The sequence below is a fragment of the Somniosus microcephalus genome, chromosome 19 (genome assembly GCF_052327205.1).
Source record: "Somniosus microcephalus isolate GS21.2 chromosome 19, FLI_Smic_1.0, whole genome shotgun sequence".
NCBI lineage: Eukaryota > Metazoa > Chordata > Chondrichthyes > Squaliformes > Somniosidae > Somniosus > Somniosus microcephalus.
Window position 1 is genome coordinate 6,191,196 of NC_141005.1, and position 20,891 is coordinate 6,212,086.

The following is a 20,891-nucleotide window of genomic DNA, read 5'->3' on the forward strand; positions in this document are numbered from 1 at the left end:
ATGACCCGGTTATTCCTTCTCTCTGTTTTCTGTCCGTTAACCAATCCTGAATCCATGCTAGCACATTACCCCCAATCCCATGAGCCCTAATTTTGTGTAATAACCTCGTGTGGCACTTTATCAAATGCCTTCTGAAAATCCAAATACACCACATCCACATCTATTCTGCTAGTTACAACCTCAAAAAAACTCTTAACAGATTTGTCAAACACGATTTCCCTTTCATAAATCCGTGTTGGCTCTGCCCAATCCTATTATTATTTTCTAAGTGCCCTGTTACCACGTCCTTTAATAATAGATTCTAGCATTTTCCCTACTACTGATGTCAGGCTAACTGGTCTGTAGTTCCCCATTTTCTCTCTTCCCCCTTTCTTAAATAGTGGAGTTACATTTGCCACTTTCCAATCCGCGGGAACCGTTTTAGAATCTATGGAATTTTGGAAAATGACAACCAATGCATCCACTATCTCTATAGCCACCTCTTTCAAAACCCTAGGATGTAGGCCATCAGGTCCAGGGGATTTATCGGCTTTCTGTTCCATTAATTTCTCCAGTACTATTTTTTTTACTAATACTAATTTCTTTGAGTTCCTCATTCTCGCTGGAGCCTCGGTTCTCCACTATTTCCGGGAAGTTTTTCGCGTCTTCTTCCCCATTATAATTTCTCCTGTCTCAGCCTGTAAGGGACCCATATTTACTTTCGCTAATTTTTACCTTTTTACATACCTATAGAAGCTTTTACAGTCTGTTTTTATGTCTCTCGCTAGTTTACTCTCATATTCTATCTTCCCTTTCTTTATCAATTTCCTGGTCCTCCTTTGCTGAATTCTAAAATCCTCCCAATCCTCAGGCTTACTACTCTTTTTGGCAACATTATAAGCCTCTTTTAATCTAATACTATCTTTAACTTCTCTTGTTCGCCACAGTTGGACCACACTTCCTGTGGGGTTTTTGTGCCTTAAAGGAATGTATATTTGTTGTAAATTATGTATTAACTCTTTAAATGCTCGCCATTGTTTCTCTACCGTCATACCTTTTAATGTAGTTTCCCAATCTACCTGAGCCAACTCGCCCCTCATACCTATGTAGTTTGTTTTGTTTAGATTTAAGACCCTAGTTTCAGATTTAACTAAATCACTTTCAAACTCAATAAAAAAATTCTATCATTTTATGGTCACTCTTCCCTAAATGCCCCTTTACTACAAGGTTATTAATGAACCCTTTCTCATTGCACAATACTAGATCTAAAATAGCCTGTTCCCTAGTTGGTTTCTCAACATACTGATCTAGAAAACTATCTTGCATACATCTAAATGTACACTCTCGGGAGCCACAAGCCTACATTTCGTTGTACTGCACTTGTGCACTAACAATGACAATAAAAGTTGATTTGATTTGATTTGAATTCGTCCTCTATACTATTACTGCAAATTTGGTTTGCCCAGTCTATATGTAGATCAAAGTCCCCCATTGTTAGATCCGTGTGTTAATGGAGACACGGAATGCAGGACTTGATTTAACAAGTGTTTACTGAACAAAGTCTGGAGGTGAACTAACAACACAAGACGCTACACAGGCTTATATACCCGAGTGGTCACTACTGGTACTACAGTATACAGGGGCTTCAAAAACATAGTTCCTCTTAAAGGTACATACACTACAATTCCTCCCCTTTTAGATAAATAGTACATAACATTTTAAGTAATCATTAAATAACATTTTTACAAGAACAATAATATACACATTTGCTGAAGTTAATCAATTACAAATTCAGTCTCTCTGGAGGCTTCCTGACTCGGTCCGGATAATGCCTCGGTGGTATAGTAGGTTCTTTTGGCAAGGTCGATTCGGCTTGAATGCCAGTGTCGGGTTCATCTGGTTCCAGTATCACCGGATCGGAGGTAGATACTATGGGTATCTCTGCTTCATCACTAGGCGTATAGAGTTGTGGTGTAGGTTCTTTTTCGGATGACTCTATGATCTGGTCAGCATGGCGCCTTATTATGCTTTCTCCAATGTCCACGGTATACATCAGCGGTCCTAGTCGTGTGCAAATAGTTCCAGGCTGCCATTTCTCGGTACGGTAGTCCCGGGCCAAAACTGGTTGACCTATCTGGAAGGTTCTAGTTGGCCTTTCATTCATGCTTTGAAATTGCCGGTTCTCTACGTCCCTTCTGACGTTTGGCTTGACCAAATCCAGCCGGCATCTTAGTCTTCTATTGAAAAACATCATGGCGGGGGTTTGGTTTGTAACCACATGTGTTGCATTCCTGTACGCAAACAAGAAGTTATCTACCTTATGTTGTAGATTTATGTCTTCATTACCCATGGCCTTTATGGCCTTCTTGAAGGTCTGGACAAACCTTTCAGCCAATCCATTGGTGGCAGGATGGTATGGGGCGGACGTGTAGTGCTTAACCCCATTGTTTTTTGAGAACTTCCTGAATTCTTCGGATACAAATTGCGGTCCATTATCAGAACAGATCTGTTCAGGCAGCCCATTCCTGGCGAATATGGTCCTTAATACTGTGATGGTTTTTTCCGTGGTTGTGGAGGACATCTTTATTACCTCCCGGCCACTTGGAGTGTGCATCCACCGCGATTAAGAACATTGAGTCCATAAATGGACCAGCAAAGTCGATATGTACCCTTTACCATGGAGATGAGGGCCACTCCCATGGATGTAGAGGGGCTTGTGGTGGGGCGTTTTGGACCTTCTGGCATCCTAGACAGCTCTTGGTCATTTCTTCGATGTCTCCATTGATACCTGGCCACCACACAAACGCTCTGGCTAAGTTCTTCATTTTCACTCCACCCAGATGCCCCTCGTGAAGCTCCTTTGGCACTCTATCCTTGAGTTTGGGTGGAATCACCACTCTGGATCCACACATCAAGGTTCCTCGGCACACTGACAGCTGTTCTCTTCTTTGCGAGAATGCTGGCAACAGTGGTTCGCCATGTGCTGGCCATCCCTTCACCGTTAAATCGTAGACTCATGAGAGAGTCGGGTCATTTCGCGTTTCCTTTTCAATGGTAGAATTTGTCACCGGTAGACATTCCACTATGGTCGAGTGGAATATCTCCACTGGGTCCACTGTAGGCGCCTCTTCCACCGTTGGCAACGGTAGGCACGATAACCCGTCAGCATTCCCATGCTGTTTTGTTCCTTTGTATGCTATGTCATATTGGTGTGCCCCTAGGAAAAGGGACCACCTCTGTAGCCTTTGTGCTGTCATAATGGGAACGCCCTTTTTAGGGTTGAATATGGAGACGAGGGGTTGATGGTCAGTCAACAAGGTAAACTTTTGTCCGTGTAGGTAATGGTTGAATTTCTTCACCCCCCACACCAGGCTGAGTGCCTCCCTGTCGATCTGGGCATAGTTACGCTCAGCTGAGTTCAATGAGTGTGACGCAAAAGCTATCGGCCGCTCCGAGCCATCAGGGAATCTATGCGATAATACCGCTCCCACGCCGTAAGGGGATGCATCGCACGCCGGTCTGATTGGCAGTGATGGGTTGTAATGAGCCAACACTTCCCTGGACGTGATCAAGCCTTTGCATTTATGGAAGGCACATTTACAGTCTTCGCTCCATTTCCAAACTACTCCCGTTTGTAGCAGTGCGTTAACCGGATGCAGAACCGTCGACAAGTTTGGTAAAAATTTATGATAGCAATTTACTAATCCCAGGAACGACCTTAATTGTGAGACATTTTCAGGCGCTGGGGCCTTTACGACCGCTTCAATTTTTTCAGGTGACTTCTTCGTTAATGACATGGCCACAATATGATATTTGTTTCTGGAAAAATTCGCATTTGGGGCGATTTGCTCGTAGGCCCCGTTCTCTCAGCCTCGTGAGCACCTGCTCCAAGTTGGCAAGGTGCTCGTTGTCGTTTTCTCCTGTTACAAGGATGTCGTCTAGGTAGCATTGAGTCCCCGGAATCCCTTGCAGGACTTGCTCCATAGCTCTTTGCCAGATAGCCGGAGCTGATGCTACTCTGAAAACCAGTCGATTGTACTGGTACAGGCCTTTGTGTGTGTTTATCGTGAGATACTTTTTAGAGGCCTCCTCAACCTCCATCTGTAGATATGCCTGTGCTAAGTCAATTTTGGTGAAACGTTTCCCTCCGGATAGTGAGGCGAAAATATCTTTTATCCTCGGAAGAGGATACTGTACTGTGTGAAGAACCGGGTTTACAGTCACCTTGAAGTCCCCACAGATGCGAACTTTTCTCTGTTCTTCAGATTTATCATTATTCAACGTTTTCTTCATGACCGGGACGATGGGTGTTGCCCACTCGCTCCAATCTACCTTGGATAACACGCCTGCTTTTTCCAAATTCTCCAGCTCTGCCTCGACGGCTGGACGAATTGCGTATGGCACCAGCCTTGCCTTAAAAAACTTGGGAATTGCCGCATCTTCCACTTTTATTGAGGTGGTGGTGGCGCCTTTCAGGGTTCCTAGTTCCTGTTGAAACACTTCTTTGGCGTTAGCCAAGATTTCTTTTAATCGTCCAGGTATGACGTCATCATCGGTTTTTTTCTTACTGGTCACCGTCAGTGCCTGAATGGAGTGCCAGTCTAAACGTATCTTTCTGATCCATTCACGTCCCAACAACGGTGGACCACCATCTTGCAGAACGTATAAATACAACTTCTGTATTTCCTTGCCGTTGTATACAACAGGCACCCTTATTTTCCCTCTGGGGTATACTTTCTGCCCCGTATATGTCTTCAAGACAATGGATGTGTCTTTCAAAGGTATATGCGGAAATAGCCGCTCGTAATCCCGTCGACTCATGACGGTCAGAGCTGATCCTGTATCTAGCTCCATTTTGACTGGGGACCCCGCTATCGTGAGGGTAACCCAAATGGTCTGGTAATCTTCTTTGGCAATTACATTATGTAATTTGAGACAGCTTAGTCTCTTGTTTCCGGAGTCGCTATCGCTCTTCTGGTCTTCGGAGCTACTGTCCGTCATCATTTGTACCTTTCTGTACTTTTCCTTATTGACCTTTTTACTGTCAGCGGATTTCTTTCCAGATCTGCATACACGTGCAATGTGTCCCATCTTTCCGCATTGCCTGCATGCTTTGTCCTTGAACCAGCAGTCCTTCTGGTCATGGGTGGATCTGCCGCAGCGATAACATCTCTCGAAACCCCGTGTCATTTCATGGGTGCCGAAGTCCTGTGGCTTTTGCTGTATCTCTGCAGCTCCTCTTGCTGCTGCTTCATATGATACAGCCACACTGAAAGCCTTGTCCAGTGTCAAATCTTTCTCAGAAAGTAGTCTTTTCTGTGTTCCTTCGCTTAGGAGACCGCAGACGAATTTGTCTCATAGAGAATCTGCCAGTCCTGCCCCGAATTGGCAGTGCTTTGACAGCTTTCGTAATTCGGTGAGGTAATCAGCATTACTTTCATTCTTGTGCTGATTCCTCATGAAGAATTTGAATCGTTCCACTATCAGCAGCGGTGTTGGGTTTAAGTGCTCCTGTAAGGTATCAACAATCTCCTTAAAATTCTTGTCCATCGGTTTGGCTGGAGTGATCAAGTTTCGTAACAGCCCGTATGTCCTTGCGCCCATCAGATTTAGAAGTACCGATGCCTTTTTATCATCCGCTACTTCATTCGCCTTGCAATATACCTCCACTCTTTCCACATATGTGGTCCAATCTTCTATATCACTATCGAAAGCAATAATATTGCCAGTCTTCGGCATCTTGAAAATCTAAAATGGCGCTTCCCGCGCTTTTCTTTCTTCCCCGCCGAGTTAAGATGGCGCCTCCCGCGCTTTCCCGCCGCTGCCGCTGCTGCCAACGCTGTTGCTGGTGATTAATTAATTAATTAATTTATTTTTTTAAAAAGGCGACGCACTATGGTCTTTGCGCCTCCCCAATCGCTGCTGCCAATGCTGTTCTCCGCGGTTCCCGTTGCGACCTGCAGCTTTTTTGAGGTATTTCTATTTTTTTTATATATCGCTTCAATAGTTTCTCCGTTACTTGGAGAACCGTTCCCGTCGTGGAGCGGACCCTCTGGGACTTTCCCCTCCCTCTGCTCGGTCCGAACGCCGACCTGCTTTGCAGCACCGGCCGCGCCCTGAGTGCTCCACCCTCTCTCTCTCTTTGCTTTTGCTTTCCGACTCGATGCCCGGCCCTGTTGCAGAGCCACCCGATCGAGCTCTAGCCCGCCGCAGCCCAGGAAGGATCAGTGCACTACCTGCCACCAGCCCGTTTAGCTGGGGAAACCACAGACTGGAGACCAAGCCTGGCCCTCGTTTTCGAGTTTCTTCGAGTTATTTTTTTTTTCTTGCTTCTGGCTTCGACCTTCATCTGAGGAATCGATCCCCTTGAGGTGCTGCCGAATTGCAGGTAAGTTCGTTTCTAACTCATCGCCACTGTTAGATCCGTGTGTTAATGGAGACACGGAATGCAGGAGTTGATTTAACAAGTGTTTACTGAACAAAGTCTGGAGGTGAAGTAACAACACAAGACGCGACACAGGCTTATATACCCGAGTGGTCACTACTGGTACTACAGTATACAGGGGCTGCAAAAACATAGTTCCTCTTAAAGGTACATACACTACACCCATGATCACTGTATTACCCTTGTTACATGCGCCTCTAATTTCCTGATTTATGCTCTGCCCTACATTACAACTATTGTTTGGGGGCCTATAAACAACTCCCACCAATGTTTTCTGCGACTTGCTGTTTCTTAGCTCCACCCAAACTGATTCTACTTCTTGATTTTCGGAGCTAAGATCCTTTCCCTCTACTGTCTTTATCCCATCCTTTATTATCAGGGCTATCCCTCCTCCTTTTCCACTTTGCCTATCTCTTCTATAAGTTAAGTCTCCTGGAATATTTAGTTCCCAACCTTGGCCACATTGCAACCACGTCTCCGTTATGGCTATTGGATCAAACCTGTTAATTTCTATCTGCGCTATTAATTCATCTATTTTGTTGTGAATGTTTCGCACATTCAGATACAGTGCCTTTAGCTTTGACTTATTTCTATTTTTCCCTGATGTCACCTTAGTCACTGATGCCCTATGACCTTTGTTTCTCTCTCTTTCCCTTCCTGACCCACTCTGCTTATTTTTACCCAAAACTCTACTCTGCTCTCGAGCTTTGACATTTCTCTCGCTGCTTTTAAATTTACTCTTTCCTGAATCCTCTCACCCCCACTTCTTAAGTTTAAAGTCCTGTCTACTGCCCCAGTTATTCGGTTCGCCCGGACACCGGTCCCAGCCTGGTTTAAGTGGAGCCCGTCCCAACGGAACAGCTCCCTCTTTCCCCAGTACTGCTGCCAGTGCCCCATGAACTGAAAGCTCTTCCTCCCACAACACTCTTTGAGCCACACATTTAAATCTCTAATCTGTTTGTCACTATGCCAATTTGCGCGTGGCTCAGCTAACAATCCAGAGATTATTACCTTTTGAAGTTCTGCTTTTTAATTTGGATCCTAGCTCCTCAAACTCCCTCAGTAGAACCTCATTCCTAGTTCTACCTATGTCGTTGGTTCCTACGTGGACCACGACAACTGGATCCTCCCCCTCCCACTCCAAGTTCTTCTCCAACCGTGAGAAGATGTCTTTAACCCTGGCACCGGGCAGGTAACACAGCCTTCGGAACTCTTGGTCGTGGCTGCAGAGAACAGTATCTATCCTCCTGACTATACTGTCCCCTGCCACAACTACATTCCCTTTCACTCCCTCCACTTGAATGGCCTCCTGCTCCATGGTGCCATGGTCAGCTTGCTCATCCACCTTGCAGGCTTTTCCCTCATCCACACAGGTAGCAAGAACCTCATACCTATTGGACAAGGGCAAAGGCTGAGGCTCCTCCAGCACTGCACCTGGGGTCCCCTTACCTGCCTGAGTTGCAGTCACACCCTCCTGTCCCTGACCATTAACCAGACCTGTACCACTACCTAACCTAAGGGGTGTGACTGCCTCCTGGATCAAAGTGCCCAGGTAACTCTCCCCATCCCTGATGCCCCGCAATGTCTGCACCTCAGACTCCAGCTCAACAACTCTGAGCTGAAGTCCCTCAAGATGCAGACACTTACTGCAAACGTGGTTGTCCGGGATCACAATGCTCTCCACAAACTCCCACATGCTGCAGTTGCGGCACACCGCCTGCACTGCCATCCCTATATGACCTTGTTTTATTGAATTAAATTTGCAATTATGTAACTTAGTTTACAGTGTAGTTTCTTGACTACTGACTTGATCTAGATTAAGTTAAGGGTACTGAAATTAAATATCTACCTGTAACACAAAGCACCACAAGTAATGTAGGCAAAAAGCAGCAACTCCTTCCCCGTCTTCTCCAAATTCCCACTCTTTTTCCAAATTCCCAAATAAAATGCTCTGTTTAATCGCACTTTGTTCTCTCTTCCCCCAAACAGCTGTTGAGGTTGAGGCCAGTGGGGTGGGGGTGGGGGGGTGCGGTCAATTAATTTTTTTTATAAGGTATATTAGAATGTCAAATCTTCATTTTCCCCAATTTTTCATTTTCTACATTTTTTTTTTCCAGTGTGTTTGGCTGAGATTTAATGAGGGCTGGAAATCTTTACACATCTGAATTACCCTTCACCGTGCCTGTTTGAGATAAATGAGGTCCCATTGAAGGCTGCGTGGCTCTGAAAGCAAATAACAGCAATTATAATAATGGGGAAGTCAGTAATTACCTCTTACAGTACGTCTGAGAGAAGTTTGCAGTACTGTGTGCATTGTGTTACGTATAGTGTCCACAGACTGGTTAGAAAAGACTCCTTTATCCACCCTTAAACTGACCTGTCTGCAGGCCTCTGCACTAAATACAAAATGTTGGATTTCCTGGACTCTTTGTTACCTCTAGACTTGACTGTTCCAACGCACTCCTGGCCGGCCTCCCACGTTCTACCCTTTATAAACTTGAGGTCATCCAAAACTCGCTGCCCGTGTCCTAACTCGCACTAAGTCCCGTTCACCCATCACTCCCTGTGCTCGCTGACCTACATTGGCTCCCGGTTAAACAACACCTCGATTTTAAAATTCTCATCCTTGTTTTCAAATCCCTCCGTGGCCTCGCCCCTCCCTATCTCTGTAATCTCCTCCAGCCCCACAAACCCCCGAGATCTCTGCGCTCCTCCAATTCTGGCCTCTTGAGCATCCCCGATTTTAATCGCTCCACCATTGGCGGCCGTGCCTTCAGCTGCCTGGGCCCTAAGCTCTGGAATTCCCTCCCTAAACCTCTCTGAATTTCTCTCCTCCTTTAAGACGCTCCTTAAAACCGACCTCTTTGACCAAGTTTTTGGTCACCTGCCCTAATATCTCCTCATGTGGCTCGGTGTGAAATTTTGTTTGATAATCGCTCCTGTGAAGCACCTTGGGATGTTTTATTATGTTATAGGTGCTGTATAAATGCAAGTTGTGCTTGACTCTGATTTTGAACAGGAGCTGGTACATTGGAGTCTCACAATTATCCTCTAACCTTGGTTAGAAGTAACTGAAAAGCCAGCTTGTAGAGAGACAAGTTCATCTGTAAGCTGCTTGGCCTTCTTGCTGTGTTTGTTGTACATTTCTACATGGGTTTTCTCTTCACTTTGATCAAACTGACCCAATGGGCTTTGATCTTGACTTTGGGCGATAGTGTGAAACGAGCAATAGCGAGTTGGCCGCCTGTTTTCCATCTCTCCCCGTTGACTTCAATGGAAACAAGAGTCGGACGAGATGTAAAGTGGGCTGCCACCTTGTTATTTACACCATCGCACATGGTCGAGATCCACCCCCATCTCCCTAATCTAATTACCGTCCAAGTTACTGGCGAGCACAGGTCGCTGCCTCAGCATTTCTATCTAAAGCAGATTGCCCGAAACAACATGCGGTGAGGTCTTGATGTAGCGCACTGAATGGCTTCATACTCCTGATCCTCCACATAGATTGATACAGCACGGAAGGAGGCCATTCGGCCCATCGTGCCTGTGCCAGCTCTTTGAAAGATTCTCTCCAATTAGTCCCACTCCCCTGCTCTTTCCCCATAGACCTGCAAATTTCTCCTTTTCAAATATTTATCCAATTCCTTTTTGAAAGTTACATTGAATCTGCTTCCACCGCCCTTTCAGGCAGCGTGTTCCAGATCACATCAACTCGCTGCGTAAAAAAAATCCTCCTCATCTCCCCCTGGTTCTTTTGCCAATTACCTTCAATCTGTGTCCTCTGGTTACCGACCCGCCCCTCCACCGTCACTGGAAGCAGTTTCATGCTGATCTCAGCCCTTTGTCAATGGGGAACTGCTCCGAGTTTGGGGTGTGTGGGTGGCATTTGGGGGCAGAGGCCATTGGAGTTCCCCTGCCTCCCATTCCATTCGCTCAGTTCCCAGCAGTTTGTTTCGGTGCGACATCGGCAGAAGTTGAGAGCTGTTGGCTTGCCCATTCTCTGCCTACTGGAGTTGCATGGCGGGGGAGGTGGGCAGAGCAGGGGAACATAACGTTACATAACCTCATGGAGCGTGTCGTTCCCTGGGCAAAAAAAAAACAAGCAAAGAAAGACAATTTTTTTTTCCGAGAGAGAGCCTGTGGAATTTTACAAACTGGGCCTAATCTGGGCTTGGCGATGGGAGTTAATCAACAGCAGAACATGTGTGAGGAGTGGAAGTGGTTTGAACAGCAACACCATATTTGAAACAGGACAGAGGGGAACAGGAAATTAAAAAGCTCAAAGCAGGTTTTAGTCTCACAAAGCCTCTCGCTCTACCACCCTGGGTCAAATGATCAGAACCTTTACTAATGCATTTTGCCCTTCTTTGAAGCCAATATTCATTCAACGCTGATCATAGATTTTTATCGAGCCCGGTTATTTTTAGCTGCAGCTATTTCTGGTCGGAATTTGACAATTTGGCGCGGGAGGTTACAACTGAGTGATATCTTCACACAACGCGCAATTAGCACCGCTGCCACGATGCCTCGCAAGCAGGGCAACTGGCTGAGGGCCATATTTCCAGCACATCGCCACCCCATTAGAGTTAAGATGTGGAGCTATAGAGGAATGAGGGCTAATTAATAAGCGTTCAAGCAAGCAAGCAGAAGAGTAAACATGCCCTCCGGGTGTGAGAAGACTGCATTTAACCTTTTACTTTACCTCTTCCCCTCTAGCGCAAATCACCATTGTGGGCTTGCTGTATCATACCATGCACCAGTACTACAAGAAAATCGAACCCTTGAATACCAAGTAAGTGAATCACCTGAAGTTCATGGAACGTGCCTTCTAAGTGATGAGTAATGTGGGCAGATAACACTTTAATAGAGGCCTGTTACGGGTCTGATGTTCTGTGCCAGGGTCGCTTGATCTCGTCTGCCAGTTACTAACGGAGCAGTGTGGGTTTTTACACTGTGCACTGCCAGGGATCTTGTTAACAAGCCCGTCGAGACATCCCGAGATGTAAAACCAGGAATATCTTCAGAATAGTTTTGTTTCACACACCAGGGAAAGTTGGTGGGAAATTCGAACGATGCGTTAACGGGAATCTTTGAGTTGCACGTTGGAAACCCTTCAATACAATTACAGGGCCAAATTCTGAGGGTCTAAAATGGTGCACTGCACACAAGAACATTTCCATTTTACATTACAATGTTGTCCGAGATGCCTCCCAGATCCAGCGGCAAGCTGCAATTCCCAAGTCTTGAGTGCTGAAAGCTGGTGAGACGAATGTTTAAGGAAAGGGTTGAGTGTCACTTGTGGCCTGGTGGGGTGGGGATGTCAATACCAACCTGCTTCACCAATGAGGATGGTCGACTTTGACTCCCTGTTTACCTCCGTGCTCTATCATCCAGAGCACCTGGGGACGAGCAGATCTGGCAATCATAAACCTTAAGGTGTCACCCGTGGTTCAGTGGGTAGCGCACTCTCTCTTCCTGAGTCATAAGGTCGTGGGTTCAAGTTAAGCACAAGCTCCAGGCTGACACTCCAGTACAGCACTGAGGGAGCGCCGCACTGTCGGAGGGTCAGTACTGAGGGAGTGCCGCACTGTCGGAGGGGCAGTACTGAGGGAGTGCCTCACTGTCGGAGGGGCAGTACTGAGGGAGTGCCGCACTGTCGGAGGGGCAGTACTGAGGGAGTGCCTCACTGTCGGAGGGGCAGTACTGAGGGAGTGCCGCACTGTCGGAGGGGCAGTACTGAGGGAGTGCCTCACTGTCGGAGGGGCAGTACTGAGGGAGTGCCGCACTGTCGGAGGGGCAGTACTGAGGGAGTGCCGCACTGTCGGAGGGGCAGTACTGAGGGAGCGCCGCACTGTCGGAGGGGCAGCACTGAGGGAGCGCCGCACTGTCGGAGGGGCAGTACTGAGGGAGTGCCGCACTGTCGGAGGGGCAGTACTGAGGGAGTGCCGCACTGTCAGAGGGTCAGTACTGAGGGAGTGCCTCACTGTCGGAGGGGCAGTACTGAGGGAGTGCCTCACTGTCGGAGGGGCAGTACTGAGGGAGTGCCGCACTGTCGGAGGGGCAGTACTGAGGGAGTGCCGCACTGTCAGAGGGTCAGTACTGAGGGAGTGCCTCACTGTCGGAGGGGCAGTACTGAGGGAGTGCCGCACTGTCGGAGGGGCAGTACTGAGGGAGCGCCGCACTGTCGGAGGGGCAGTACTGAGGGAGTGCCGCACTGTCAGAGGGTCAGTACTGAGGGAGTGCCTCACTGTCGGAGGGGCAGTACTGAGGGAGTGCCGCACTGTCGGAGGGGCAGTACTGAGGGAGTGCCGCACTGTCGGAGGGTCAGTACTGAGGGAGTGCCGCACTGTCGGAGGGGCAGTACTGAGGGAGTGCCGCACTGTTGGAGGGGCAGTACTGAGGGAACGCCGCACTGTTGGAGGGGCAGTACTGAGGGAGTGCCGCACTGTCGGAGGGGCAGTACTGAGGGAGTGCCGCACTGTCGGAGGGGCAGTACTGAGGGAGAGCCGCACTGTCGGAGGGTCAGTACTGAGGGAGCGCCGCACTGTCGGAGGGTCAGTACTGAGGGAGCGCCGCACTGTCGGAGGGGCAGTACTGAGGGAGCGCCGCACTGTCGGAGGGGCAGTACTGAGGGAGTGCCGCACTGTCGGAGGGTCAGTACTGAGGGAGCGCCGCACTGTCGGAGGGTCAGTACTGAGGGAGCGCCGCACTGTCGGAGGGGCAGTACTGAGGGAGTGCCGCACTGTCGGAGGGGCAGTACTGAGGGAGTGCCGCACTGTCGGAGGGGCAGTACTGAGGGAGTGCCGCACTGTTGGAGGGGCAGTACTGAGGGAACGCCGCACTGTTGGAGGGGCAGTACTGAGGGAGTGCCGCACTGTCAGAGGGTCAGTACTGAGGGAGTGCCTCACTGTCGGAGGGGCAGTACTGAGGGAGTGCCTCACTGTCGGAGGGGCAGTACTGAGGGAGTGCCGCACTGTCGGAGGGGCAGTACTGAGGGAGTGCCGCACTGTCGGAGGGGCAGTACTGAGGGAGCGCCGCACTGTCAGAGGGTCAGTACTGAGGGAGTGCCTCACTGTCAGAGGGTCAGTACTGAGGGAGTGCCTCACTGTCGGAGGGGCAGTACTGAGGGAGTGCCGCACTGTCGGAGGGGCAGTACTGAGGGAGTGCCGCACTGTCGGAGGGGCAGTACTGAGGGAGCGCCGCACTGTCGGAGGGGCAGTACTGAGGGAGTGCCGCACTGTCAGAGGGTCAGTACTGAGGGAGTGCCTCACTGTCGGAGGGGCAGTATTGAGGGAGTGCCGCACTGTCGGAGGGGCAGTACTGAGGGAGCGCCGCACTGTCGGAGGGGCAGTACTGAGGGAGTGCCGCACTGTCAGAGGGTCAGTACTGAGGGAGTGCCTCACTGTCGGAGGGGCAGTACTGAGGGAGTGCCGCACTGTCGGAGGGGCAGTACTGAGGGAGTGCCGCACTGTCGGAGGGGCAGTACTGAGGGAGTGCCGCACTGTCGGAGGGGCAGTACTGAGGGAGTGCCGCACTGTCGGAGGGTCAGTACTGAGGGAGTGCCGCACTGTCGGAGGGTCAGTACTGAGGGAGTGCCGCACTGTCGGAGGGGCAGTACTGAGGGAGTGCCGCACTGTTGGAGGGGCAGTACTGAGGGAACGCCGCACTGTTGGAGGGGCAGTACTGAGGGAGTGCCGCACTGTCGGAGGGGCAGTACTGAGGGAGTGCCGCACTGTCGGAGGGGCAGTACTGAGGGAGTGCCGCACTGTCGGAGGGTCAGTACTGAGGGAGCGCCGCACTGTCGGAGGGTCAGTACTGAGGGAGCGCCGCACTGTCGGAGGGGCAGTACTGAGGGAGTGCCGCACTGTCGGAGGGGCAGTACTGAGGGAACGCTGCACTGTTGGAGTTTTTTGCTGTTCTTATGAGTCCAAAGACAAAAGCAACTCTTCTCTGTCCTCCAAAAATACATCGATAAACAGAAATGATAAAATCCATCAAATTTCTCTCACCTCAATGTACCAATAAACTGCAGCAGGTTCATGGCTGGTAATTTCCTTGGAGAAGCTCCAACTCCAATGTCATAACTTGATCGGCAGTGCGACGGAAATGCTGTAAAGATACGTCGGTGGAGCAGGAATTGCTCCCAAAAAAATCCCGGCCAATGTTAAAAAAGGATAAGGGATCCTGGGCTTTATGAACAGAGTACAAAAGCCAGGAACATAAGAACATAAGAAATAGGAGCAGGAGTAGGCCAATCGGCCCCTCGAGCCTGCTCCACCATTCAATAAGATCATGGCTGATCTGATCCTAACCTCAAATCTTCTATCACTCTGCATCCACCCGAACCCATGTGATCTCCCGGGAGAGGCGAAAAACCAGATAAAGACCCAATGGCCAATTTGGGAGAAAAAAATCTGGGAAATTCCTCTCCGACCCATCTAGGCGATCGAAATTCTTCCAGGAGATCACTCTGTCCCTATATTTTCTACAGTACTTACCTTCTGTAAAGGCGATCTCCACCCCAGCCAGGAACAGGAATAAAACCATCTCCTGAAATCTAACAGAATTAGAACACAGTAGGAGCAGAACAAGGCTACACGGCCCCTGGGCCCACTCCACTACCCACAGGGCCATGACCATTCCGAACCCAGACTCATGTCCAATTTCCTGCCCGCTCCCCGTAACCCTTTATTCCCTTTACTTCTAGGAAACTATCTATTTCTGTTTTAAATTTATTTAATGCTGTAGCTTCCACAGCTTTCTGGGGCAGCAAATTCCACAAACCCACCACCCTCTGAGTGAAGAAGTTTCTCCTCATCTCAGTTTTGAATGAGCAGCCCCTTATTTTAAGATTATGCCCCCTAGTTCTAGTTTCACCCATCATTGGGAACATCCTCACCGCATCCACCCGATCAAGCCCCTTCACAATCTTATATGTTTCAATAAGATCGCCTCTCATTCTTCTGAACTCCAATGAGTAGAGTCCCAATCTACTCAACCTCTCCTCATATGACCACCCCCTCATCCCCGGGATTAACCGAGTGAACCTTCTTTGTACTGACTCGAGAGCAAGTATGTCTTTTCTTAAGTATGGACACCAAAACTGTATGCAGTATTCCAGGTGCGGCCTCACCAATACCTTGTACAACTGCAGCAATACCTCCCTGTTTTTATATTCCAACCCCCTAGCAATAAAAGCCAACATTCCATTGGCCTTCTTGATCACTTGCTGCACCTGCATACTAACTTTTTGAGTTTCGTGCACCAGGACCCCCCAGATCCCTTTGTACTACAGTACTTTCCAGTTTCTTGCCATTAAGATAATAGCTTGCTCTATGATTTTTCCTGCCAAAGTGCATAACTTCACACTTTCCAGTATTGTATTCCATCTGCCAAATCTCTGCCCACTTACTTAGCCTGTCTATGTCCCTTTGCAGGTTTTTTATGTCCTCCTCACTCACTACTTTCCGTCCCATCTTTGTATCATCTGCAAACTTTGATATGTTACACTCGGTCCCCTCCTCCAAATCGTTAATATAGATTGTAAAGAGTTGGGGACCCAGCACTGACCCCTGCGGAACACCACTAGTTACTGGTTGCCAATCTGAGAACGAACCATTTATCCCAACTCTCTGCTTTCTGTTAGAGAGCCAATCCTCCACCCATGCCAGAATATTACCCCCAATCCCGTGATTTTTTATCTTGAGCAATAATCTTTTGTGTGGCACCTTGTCAAATGCCTTTTGGAAGTCTAAATACACTACGTCCACTGGTTCCCCTTTATCCACCCTGTATGTTACTTCCTCAAAAAACTCAAGCAAATTTGTTAAACATGACTTCCCCTTCATGAAACCATGCTGAGTTTGCCCTATTAAATTGTGTTTATCCAAATGTCCCGTTACTGTCTCCTTAATAATGGACTCTAACATTTTACCAACCACAGATGTTAGGCTAACAGGTCTATAGTTTCCAGCCTTCTGCCTACTACCCTTTTTAAATAATGGTGTTACATTAGCAGTTTTCCAATCTGCCGGGACCAGCTGGAGTATTGTGGCCAGTCCTGGGCACCACACTTTAGGATGTCAAGCCCTTGGAGAGGATGCAGAGGAGATTTACGAGAGTGGTCCCAGGGATGGGGGACTTCAGTTACATGGAGAGACCAGTGAAGCTGGGGTTGTTCTCCTTAGAGCAGAGAAGGCTAAGGGGAGATTTAATAGAGGTGCTCAAAATCATGAGGGGTTTTGATGGAGTAAATAGAGAGAAACTGTTTCCAGTGGCAGGAGGGTCGGTAACCAGAGGACACAGAGTGAAGGTGATTGGCAAAAGAACCAGAGGGGAGATGAGAATTTTGTTTACGCAGTGAGTTGTTGTGATCTGGAACGCATTGCCTGAAAGGGCGGTGGAAGCAGATTCAATAGTAACTTTCAAAAGGGAATTGGAAAAATAGTTAAAAAGGTAAATTATGCAGGGCTCTGGGGAAAGAGCAGGGGGAGTGGGACTAATTGGAGAGAATCTTTCAAAGAGCCAGCACAAGCATGATGGGCTGAATGGCCTCCTTCTGTGCTGTGAGAAACATAGAAGGTAGGAGCAGGAGTAGGCCATTCGGCCCCTCGAGCCTGCCCCGCCATTCAATGCGATCATGGCTGATCATCCAAACTCAGTACCCTGTCCCTGCCTTCTCCCCATACCCCTTGATCCCTTTAGTCTTAAGAAATATATCTAACTCCTTCTTGAATATATTTAATGAATTGGCCTCTACGGCCTTCTGTGGTAGAGAATTCCACAGGTTCACCACTCTCTGGGTGAAGAAATTCCTCCTCATCTCTGTCCTAAATGGCTTACCCCTTATCCTTGGACTGTGACCCCTGATTCTGGACTCCCCGACCATCGGGAGCATCCTTCCTGCATCTAGTCTGTCTAGTCCTGTCAGAATTTTATAAGTTTCAATGAGATCCCCTCTCATTCTTCTAAACTCCAGCGAGTACAAGCCCAATCGACCCAATCTCTCCTCATACGTCATTCCTGCCATCCCAGGTATCAAGCCTGGTGAATCTTCGCTGCACTCCCTCCATGGCAAGAACATTCTTCCTCAGATAAGGCGACCAAAACTGCACACAATACTCAAGATGGGGTCTCACCAAGGCCCTGTACAACTGCAGCAAGACATCCTTGTTCCTGTACTCAAACCCTCTCGCTACGAAGGCCAACATACCATTTGCCTTCTTAACCACCTGCTGCACCTGCATGCTTCAGCGACTGGTGCACATGGACACCCAGGTCTCGTTGCACTTCCCCTTCTCCCAATCTATTGCCATTCAGATAATAATCTGCCTTCCTGTTTTTGACACCAAAGTGGATAACCTCGCATTTATCCACGTTATATTGCATCTGCCATGCTTCTGCCCAATCGCCCAACCTGTCCAAAACATACTGGAGTTTCTCGGCATCCTCCTCACAGCACACACGCCCACTCAGCTTTGTGTCATCTGCAAACTTGGAGATATTACATCTAGTTCCCTCATCAAGATCATTAATATATATTGTGAATAGCTGGGGTCCAAGGACCGATCCCTGCGGTACCCCACTTGTCACTGCCTGCCACTCGGAAAAAGAGCCGTTTATTCCAACTCTTTGCTTTCTGTTTGCCAACCAGTTCTCTATCCAAGTCAATACCTTGCCCCCAATCCCATGTGCCTTAACTTTACACGCTAATCTCTTATGCGGGACCTTATCGAACGCCTTTTGAAAGTCCAAATACACCACATCCACTGGTTCTCCCTTATCTATTTTACCAGTTACATCCTCAAAAAATTCCAGTAGATTAGTCCAGCACGATTTACCTTTTGTAAATCCATGTTGACTTTGTCCGATCCTGTCACTGTTTTCCAAGTGCTTTGCTATTATAATCTTTTATAATGGACTCTAGCATTTTCCCCACTACTGATGTCAGGCTTACCGGTCTGTCATTCTCCGTTTTCTCTCTACCACCTTTTTTGAATAGTGGGGTAACATTAGCTACCCTCCAATCCATGGGAACTGTTCCAGAGTCTATAGAATTTTGGAAGATGACTAGCAATGCATCTACTATTTCTAGGGCCACTTCCTTAAGTACCCTAGGATGTAGATTATCAGGCCCTGGGGATTTGTCGGCCTTCAATCCTGTCAATTTCCCTAACGCCATTTCCCTACAAATACTGATTTCTTTCAGTTCGTCCCTTTCATTAGACTCTAAGGGGGAGAAATTGGGTGAGTAGCGCCACCTGTTAGCGCCTAAAGAGGCAGTCAGTGGCTGTAGCGCCACTGGCTGCGTCTCCGGCGATATTCAGTAGGGGCGCTAATGGTGGCGTTAGGCAATTGCGCTGTGCCGCCACCGATGACATCATCGGTGTGCGCAGCGCCCCATTCGTGCCACGTTCGCGATATTTGGTAGCGAACGCCGCAGTTGCGCCGCTCGCTACCCGCGCCCGGTTCACGGGGCCTTACTGTGCCGGCAGCGGCGCAAGTTAAGGCGGAGGTGCGGAGCGGCCGCTTTTTCGGTGGCCGCCTGCCAGCACCTCCGTCCCCGGCCTCCTAACCCCCCCCCCCCCCCGCGGCATTGCCGGCTGTTTCCCGAGAGCCCGGCACTTCTCCTTGGTGCCGGGCTCATTTGCCGGCACTCGCGAGCAGGGATCGCGCTGTTGCAGGCACCTCCCCCTTAACAGTGGGAGGAAGGCCTGCAGTACCGCAGTGTGCCGTGCTGCAGCATGTGGCGCTGCGGCACGTTGCGCTGCGATAATCAGTTTCAGCGCCGTAAGAGGGACGCGGAGCGCCTCGAGCCTCGCCCCGTCTCCCTCAAGGGGCACTGAAACTGAATTTCTGGCGATCGGTATCACTCCGATCGCTGCGCTAAATCCTGCGCTCAGGCGACTTTTGCGCCACTTTGGCGCCCCAACCCAATTTCTAGGCCCATGTTTCCCGACATCTCTGGGAGGTTATTTGTGTCCTCCTTTGTGAAGACAGAACCAAAATATGTATTTAATTGGTCTGCCATTTCTTTGTTCCCCATTATAAATTTCCCTGATTCTGACTGTAAGGGACCTACGCTTGACTTCACCAATCTTTTTCTCTTCACATATCTATAAAAGCTTTTACAGTCAGTTTTTATGTTCCCTGAAAGCTTACTCTCATACTCTATTCTGAGATTCTGTGTAACTTAAAACACAGATGTGCCCTGTGCAGAGCACTTTGTGGACTGATGGACAATAAATAAATAAATAAATGCACCAATGCTGAACTTTATCCAGGGCAGATAAGCAGAATCCTGGTGCAGCGTTTGATTATTGGACTATAACCTATTCAGTAACTCGGGACTTTGCTAAGCTGTTCATCGTTGGCACCAAAAGAATGTCAGGGAATCTTAATTACACAAGTAATAAACTCTCCTCACTGACCAGCTCCTGACATGTGAGGTTATATTCTCACAGCATTTGCAGCATATCTGAATGCAATGTGTAATAAACTATTGTATCGCATCGCTTTGATTTGTGTCTAGCTGCCAGCCATGGTCCTTTTGAAGTATTTTAATAGACCCTGCACGAGCTAATGAATTACTTTTATGCCACAGTCTTTGAGCTTTGTGCAATTGGGATGATAGGAGCTCGTCAAACAAGTGATTTATACATTTAATAATTATCAGGAGGTCAATGTTTAACAGCGCATTAGGACACACTTAGATACACCAAGGGAACATTCCTCTGTTCATTAAGCTGCAATGAAAAGCCATGAGTCTGTGGAAAGAGTGGTGTGATACGGGGAGGCAGGCGCGGTATTCACCATCTGCAGCTCAAGAATGGCTGTTTTGGAAACCTTTGTGGGAAATAGGCTCGTTGAGCTTGCCACGGCCTCGTTGAAGGTCGTGGTTGAGCAATGCATCATTCTGCAGGTATGCAGGGCAGTGGAAAGGCGAGTATTTTATGGTCGTGAGGATGATGAATTGGAGGGAGGTGATGACATTTGGGTTGTCTGACCACCAGCTCAGGGATAGCAGGCCTTGGCAGGAATCCTGTGACGGGGAGGAGGAGGAGGAGGAGGAGGAGGCCTATGAGTGTAGAGCATTGGGAGTCTCCATCGCTCCAGGTACTATCCAGGCAACATTTGATGAGCTGGACATCCTGTGGAGCAGGCGATATGAGCTCACTAGGGTCCTTGTGACTGAGGTGTGTCACCTGGTCCATGATGGTCAGCAGGGGCAGTCAACCTTCTGCCAAGCACCAGCAGTGGCAGTGAAAGGCACCACTGCCCGCAACCGTTTTCCTGTGGGGACTTTCCAAGGACGTTGGCCATGGCTGGCACTGATCCATTAATGGGGTAACTGAAGCCCTCAAATAACAATGCCCACCAACACATACACTTCAAGAAGAATCAGCAGTGGACACCGGTCACTACAGGCATGGAGCTGAGTGTGTAAGGGTCTCATTGTCCACTTCTT

The 20,891-nt window shown here is 48.6% G+C and overlaps 1 protein-coding gene across 2 annotated transcripts in view; it reads left to right on the top strand.

The window, feature by feature from the left end:
* Positions 1-20,891, top strand: part of adgrd1 (adhesion G protein-coupled receptor D1) — a 349,877-nt gene that overhangs the window by 54,322 nt on the left and 274,664 nt on the right. For both annotated transcript variants that reach the window (XM_086011896.1, XM_086011897.1), the window contains one exon: positions 11,141-11,216. In XM_086011896.1, coding sequence (XP_085868022.1) covers positions 11,141-11,216 — 76 coding nt within the window. The remainder of the gene's footprint in view (positions 1-11,140; positions 11,217-20,891) is intronic.